Consider the following 7,223-nt stretch of genomic DNA (forward strand, 5'->3'; position numbering starts at 1 on the left):
ATATTGTTAATGATAGGGATAGTGTAAATGAGATAAATTATATGAAGGTTAGGAATGTTTCACGACAACGTAAATAGGTTGTGCCCCATAAATCATTGCCAAGACCGTTCGGATCATCCTATGGAAATGTTTTTTGGGGCACCAACTATTTACATTGTGGCCCAACAAATGGACGGTTTGGATCATCCTAAGGAGTGGGCCGTATAGTACCTTTCTGAAATTACGGGTTTGTAAGGCCACCCATCATATAATTTCTTGTGTTAACAATATGTGAGTGGGATGCATCTCATCCGAGCTCTCACATAAGCCCATCTCATCATATGGCAAGCAGCCTCCCTCTTTTCAAAACAACATATAAAAATAGCAAAAACCCAAGAAGAGAGCAACCACCCCGCTTCTCAAGGGTAGACCCGAACACCACCTACTTTGAAAATCTTTCACCAATAGTTGATTCGATCGATCATGCACCCTTCTTCAGATGCCTCCACCATATGCCAAAGAGAAAAAAGAATAGAAAACAAAAGTTCAAACATACCCACTTTTCTTCTATCATTGCTTCATCATCAAATCCACTTCTTTGTAGTTGTTATTAGATATTAGTTGGGTTTGTTTTTATGGGTTGGTAAACTAAGATTTGGATTTTTCTGGGTATGTTTTATTTTCACACTGGGTGTTTCTTGTTCTTTATCTTTTTGGTCTCTGTTTCTTTTTACATTTTGTTAATTGTAGATGCTATGACATTGTTCTTCATGCTAGCTAATAAAAGATTCATGGGTTTGAGAAACCTTTTGAATCTTGTTTTGATGAATAGAAAGCTATTGGGCATTGATTGATTTTATGGAAAATCAATCCTCACAATGTATTTGTGTGGCTTCGCGGGGATCATTTGCTTGTTTTTTGATTGAGTTTTATTTTGTTTGGTTGGAGAAAATGAGGATTCTTGCCTGGTTTAAATGAATTGCATTGGTTTCAGGTGGGTTTCGATTGACCCATATGGTTTTCCTTTGGAAAATTCATGAAATTTAATAGAGTTTGATGTTCTTCTGTTTGATTTTTGTGGATTCAACATTGTTCTTTCTTCTTGCTGTTTTTTCTTTTGAAATCAATTATCAATAGTGTGTTGTATGATTTTAGGTCCCTACCCTTATGTCTGTTTTCTACATCTCTTCTTGTTCTCAGAGTAGGAACAGACCTTTTGTAGCCAATTTCCGAAGTTATTTGTGTTTGTTATGGGTGATAGGAGCATGCATTCCCGCGGACTCCTGTCCCAAAAGTCTCTGTTTTGTTTCTTCACAATCACAACATTGCTGTTCATCTTCTCTTGGTTCTTCTTCTTGAGGTCCACAGGTCGGCCACATTTCATCGATCGATTACCCAATCCTAGGATATTTCCGTCCCATGCTCAAAACAATGTTCATCTATCAACCATCAAACCCTCATCTTTTATGGACGACGATGAAGAGTCTGGAGACCAAGAATTCAAAAAATGCAATCCAAATAAAGCAATCCTCAAAGTTTTCATGTATGATTTGCCTCCTGAATTCCATTTTGGTCTGTTGGATTGGAGAGGTGAGGGAGGAAAAGTCTGGCCAGATCTTCACTCTCAATTCCCTGATTATCCTGGTGGGTTAAATCTCCAACATAGCATAGAGTACTGGCTTACATTGGATCTTCTATCTTCAAGATTTTCCGACCGGAGAGGTTCCTGTAGTGCCATTAAAGTCGACAACTCTAGTGAAGCTGATGTTATATTTGTGCCTTTCTTTTCATCATTGAGTTACAATAGGTTTTCTAAGGTAAATCCACCTGAAAAGGCTAGCAAGAACATGAACAAGTTGCTACAAGAGAAGTTGGTGGCATTTTTGATGGATCAAAAGGAATGGAAAAGATCTGGGGGACGAGATCATGTCATCATAGCTCATCATCCAAACAGCATGTTGGATGCAAGGACGACATTATGGCCCGCCATTTTAATTCTCGCAGATCTCGGAAGGTATCCTCCAATTATTGCTAATGTTGGGAAAGATGTCATTGCACCTTACAAGCACATAATCAAAACCTTTGTCAATGACTCATCCGGTTACGATAACCGCCCAACTTTGCTGTATTTTCAAGGTGCCATCTATCGGAAAGATGTAAGTACTAGGATTTTGCACATTCCCTTGTTTTGAACTTCAATATTGACCTCTCTTTGTTTAAACTTATGCTAATGAATTGAAGTTTATCAATTTTTAGTGCACATGATCTTTTAACTTCTACTAAGGAAATCTGTCTACTGAAAGCATCTAAGAAACAGAAATTATAAAATGGCATTGTTCATTTACAAATTGGTCTGAATGCAAGAGAATATACAGTTGATCTGCGCAAGAGAATATACAGTTGATCTGCACAATTTCTGCCAGAAAAATTCAATTCATGTCCAATATTAAATAGCTAAAGTGAAAATGCTATTTCTCTTTTAACTTTACTGGAGCAGTAACGATTGAGTTTGGCTTTCTAATCTTCATACTTGAAACTGGTTTTACTTCTTCATTTGCCTGATTTCGAACATTTTTTTCATGTCGAGAAATCCCTGTTTCTTCGTATTACCATCATAACTACCTTAATTGTCTACTATTTTTCCTCTACTATTCCTGCTTCTGTTTTTTTCAAATTTTGATTCATAGCAGCTGTTTCTTGAAACTGTGATTAGCATACACTAATTTTTGTAATAAGTAATAAAATAAGAGACCCTTTATCCATTTGACCCAGTCTTTTCTTTTGTCGTGCTGGGTTTATTTGGCAATGAGCAACATATAATACCAGCATACCACAGACCTGGGCCATACAGTGGTTCGGCCTTGACAAACTAGCAAGTGCTGCACCCTGTGGCAGTTCCCGTGTTCCTAGTAAAGCTAGGAAAGTAAGGACAGGGTTATCATGTAGTCCTGAGATTACCCTTTTGCGGCCTATATTGATTTCAAGCAAGATGTTTGATATGTGCATCAATTTGCAGCCAGTTGTCTGAAGCTTAGACTCATGCAGAAGAGTTTTGTGCTATGCTTGACACTTCTTGAATGACCATCTGCGAGCAAGACTGAAAATTTTCTGTAGCATGTAAAATAAGCCATTTGCTTGTGTATGAAAGAGTTATACAAGAGTCATAATGGTTTAAAAAATAAAAGTAACAATTAGAAGAGTATGGGATGGGATGTTGTTGGCCTAGGCCTTGTGTCAGCAATGCCTCCGGGTAGTTTGAAATCCTTCACTCTCAGCAATTGCTTTTGGGATAGTTGGTAAGAGTCACGATCCTACAGATGCTTTTTACTTTGATACATAAAATGTCTATAAACTGAAAGATCAGTCCATTCAAATGGACGAGGGAGATCAAAATTTCCAGGATACATACATATATATATAAATATATATATATATATATATATATATATATATATATATATACACACACACACACATACACACACACATACACACACACATATATATATATATATATATATATATATATATATATATGAGAAAACATTTCCTACACACTTGTGTAGGTAAGTTACCTACACACTAGCTTAAAATACAGTGGGGGCCCACATTGTTTGGCTGATCCAAACCATTCATTTGAATGGTCCTCACAGAGATAGGGTGTCCACAAAAAATCAGATCCATAGGATCATCCCAACCATTCAAACTATGGAGGCAAAAAATGGACTAATTTGTGAAGGTTTATACACATCCATTTTACCTCCACAAATCGTAGGGTTGGGATGATCCTATGGATCTGAGTTTTTGTGGACACCCTATCTCTGTGAGGACTATTCAAATGAATGGTTTGGATCACCCAAACAATGTGGGCCCCCACTGTATTTTAAGCTAGTGTGTAGGTAACTTACCTACACAAGTGTGTAGGAAATGTTTTCTCTCTCTCTCTCTCTCTCTCTCTCTCTCTCTCTCTATATATATATATATATATATATATATAGAGAGAGAGAGAGAGAGAGAAGGGTTTCTGCGCTCAAGCATAGAAACAGGGGGGCAATGTGGGGGTGATCCAAACCATTCATTTGGAAGGCCCCATCATGGATGGGGGGTCTACCAAAAATCAGCTCCATTGGATCACCATAGGGTGTCCATTTGTGGGGCCAAAAATGGACAGATACTATTTGTCCACAAATCTGTCCATTTTTGGCTCCACAAATGGACACCCTAAGGTGATCCATTGGAGCTGATTTTTAGTGGAGACCCTATCCATGAAAGGGCCCATCAAATGAATTCTTTGGATCCCATAAAAAATGTGGCCCCACCTTGTTTCTGTGCTCGAGCGCAGATAAGCTTATCTGCACTCGAGCGCAGAAACCATTTCCTCGTGTGTGTGTGTGTGTGTGTGTGTGTGTGTGTGTGTGTGTGTGTGTGTAGGAAAAGCTTTCTGAGGTATCGCGCAGCCTGAGCAGCCCTCTATATACGCCATCTCCTATGTTGTTTGACTCATCCAACCTGTTCATTCTATAGGACCTAACATAGGTAGGGTGTCCATAAGAAATCATGTCTATATGATCATGGTATCTGTTGATTTGTGGAGTTTAAGAATGGACAGCTAGAAAGTGGGCTTCTAGAGATCGAGTGGTTAGGATGATTGTATAGAGATGGTTTGTGTTAGGAACAACCTATCTATGTGAGGTTCTATGGAATGAATGGGCTGGACGAGTCAAACAACATGGAGATGGTGTGTTTATAGTGGCTTGGCTATAGCTCAGAAACCTCCCCACCCCCCCCCCCCCCCCCCCCCCCCCCACACACACACATATATATATATGAGGAAAAGGTTCCTACGCTCGAGCGCAGATAGCTTATCTGCGCTCGAGTGTAGGAAACAAGGGTGGGGCCACATTGTTAGCGTGATCCTAAGCATTCATTTGCGAGGCCCCATCGTGGATGGGGTGTGTACAAAAAAATCAGCTTCATTGAATCATCATAGGGTGTCCATTTGTGGGGGTGAAAATGGACAAATACTGTCTGTCCACTAATCTGCCCATTTTTCACCCCACAAATGGACACCCTATCCATGAAAGGGCCTTCTAAATGAATGCTTTGGATCCCCTCAACAATGTGGGCCCACCCCTATTTTTGCACTCGAGCACAGAAACTCTTTACTCTCTCTCTCTCTCTCTCTCTCTCTCTCTCTCTCTCTATATATATATATATATATATATATATATATATATATATATATATATGAGAAAACGGTTTCTACACACAAGTGTAGATAAGTTATCTACACACTAGCTTAAAATACAGTGGGGGCCCACATTGTTTGGGTGATCCAAAGCATTCATTTGATGGGCCCTCACATAGATAGGGTGTGCCCAAAAAATCAGCTTCATAGGATCATCTTAACCCTTCTAACCGTGGAGGCAAAAAATGGACAGATTTGTGAAGGTTTATACACTTCCATTTTACCTCCACAAATCATAGGGTTGGGATGATCCTATGAAGCTGAATTTTTGTGGACACCCCATCTATGGGAGGGCCAATCAAATGAATGGTTTGGATCACCCAAATAATATGCCCTCCACTGTATTTTAAGCTAGTGTGTATCTATGTTAAACTGCAAGAAAGTCTCATATCTTCTTGTCTTTGTTAGACGCCACAGTTCAACTCTAGGAAAGATCTAAACTGACTGCACAAGGACGACAGAAAAGGGTTACCATATCAAGAACATGATGTTGACCCTCATATTCTTCGATATAGTTCCCCACGAGAAGATGTATCTACTTTTCTGGTCAGGACTTGGTTACCCAAAGCAGCATGAAGCGGGGTGCCTGAGTAGAAAATAAGCTGCTATTATCTAAATGGTCTACAAATATCAAGATTTCAGAAGATTTGTTCAACTATACCATGAAGTATGTAAATTTCGGACAAAGAGGTTTGAGTTCCACCAGAGTGCTCAAAAAAGCGGAATGGCATAACAATCATTTGGAGAGACCACTAGGTCTAAGCCACCCATACCATTTCTGACATGTTGAAGTTCAGCAACACTAAGAGGGTCAGTTTGGTTGCTCAATGCTCATAGTTGCCTTGTAGGGTAGTGATCAATTATAACTGTAGTTAACATTTGTAATAGCAGTGCCAAATTTTAAAACAGTCTACTGTTAATTTCCCTATTTTGCAGCTCCAAACAAATATTTTTGTGGTGTATAAATTCTGTATAGCCAAATTTTGGATTCTGAACCCATGTTTCTCTATCATCTCTTTCGTTTTCTATTCTTTGTTTGCTTGTTTTGCTGTAAGTGAATAGTTTATTCAACTGGGTCTTGTTCTCAGGGTGGGTTTGTTCGGCAAGAGCTGTTTTATCTTCTCAAAGACGAAAAGGGCGTGCATTTTTCTTTCGGAACCGTCCTTAGGAATGGTATCAATGAAGCAAGCCAAGGGATGCATTCATCAAAATTCTGCCTCAATATTGCGGGTGACACTCCCTCCTCCAATCGACTATTCGATGCTATCGCCAGTCATTGTGTCCCAGTTATAGTCAGTGACGAAATTGAACTCCCCTACGAAGATGTCCTTGACTACTCCAAATTCTGCATCTTTGTGCGCACGTCTGACGCTCTCAAAGAAGGGTTCCTCATACAAGTGATCAGAAGTATTGGAAGGGAGGAATGGACTCGAATGTGGGAAAGGCTAAAGGAAGTTGAGCATTACTTCGAATATCAATACCCGTCCCAAAAAGACGATGCGGTTCAGATGATTTGGCAGGCGATGGCTCGTAAGGTACCTGCAGTTCGATTAATGGTGAATAAGTTCAGGCGGTTTGCTCGGTCTGATATAGGGAATGTAAGGCAATTGACACCAATTTCAGGTTGGGAAAAGACTGCAGCTCGATTGAATATACCCACATCGAGGCAATTTGATTGGTCCGGTAACAGGAATAAAAAACAGTTGGAACCAACTCCAAAGAGTGAATAGATTAGTGGGTAACTGAGGATTTTTTTCACTCAAGAGGATTGATGGATAGATGGATATGGCCTTGCATTCCCTCACCTAGAATAAGAAAAAGGGATCCACACGCCGCAAGAATAAGAAAAAGGGATCCACACGCCATTAATTTTGCAGTTTCTAGAATGCTACGAAATTAACCATGTAAATTTGCAGATGGAGAGGTTGAAACATACACTGTATTCATTCACTGTAAATAAAGGGTATCTTTCTGGCGTCATCTTTTTGTATTTCTT

The 7,223-nt window shown here is 39.5% G+C and overlaps 1 protein-coding gene across 1 annotated transcript; it reads left to right on the forward strand.

Annotated features, from left to right (window-relative positions):
• Window positions 1-416: 416 nt before the first annotated feature.
• On the forward strand, window positions 417-7,207 carry LOC143863469 (putative arabinosyltransferase ARAD1). Its single transcript, XM_077374132.1, has 2 exons — window positions 417-2,135; window positions 6,316-7,207. The coding sequence occupies exons 1-2, from the start codon at window positions 1,230-1,232 to the stop codon at window positions 6,955-6,957; spliced, it is 1,548 nt and encodes a 515-aa protein (XP_077230247.1). The 5' UTR covers window positions 417-1,229; the 3' UTR covers window positions 6,958-7,207.
• The last annotated feature ends 16 nt before the right edge of the window (window positions 7,208-7,223 follow it).

The sequence above is a fragment of the Tasmannia lanceolata genome, unplaced genomic scaffold (genome assembly GCF_043159265.1).
Source record: "Tasmannia lanceolata isolate RefF3 unplaced genomic scaffold, GAP_Taslan_0.1 ptg000044l, whole genome shotgun sequence".
Taxonomy (NCBI): Eukaryota; Viridiplantae; Streptophyta; class Magnoliopsida; order Canellales; family Winteraceae; genus Tasmannia; species Tasmannia lanceolata.

Coding starts and splice junctions, on each gene's coding strand:
- LOC143863469 (XM_077374132.1), top strand. CDS start 1,230: ATGGGTGATAGGAGCATGCATTCCCGCGGACTCCTGTCCCAAAAGTCT. Junction 2,136..6,315: donor GTGCCATCTATCGGAAAGAT/GTAAGTACTAGG, acceptor TCTTGTTCTCAG/GGTGGGTTTGTTCGGCAAGA.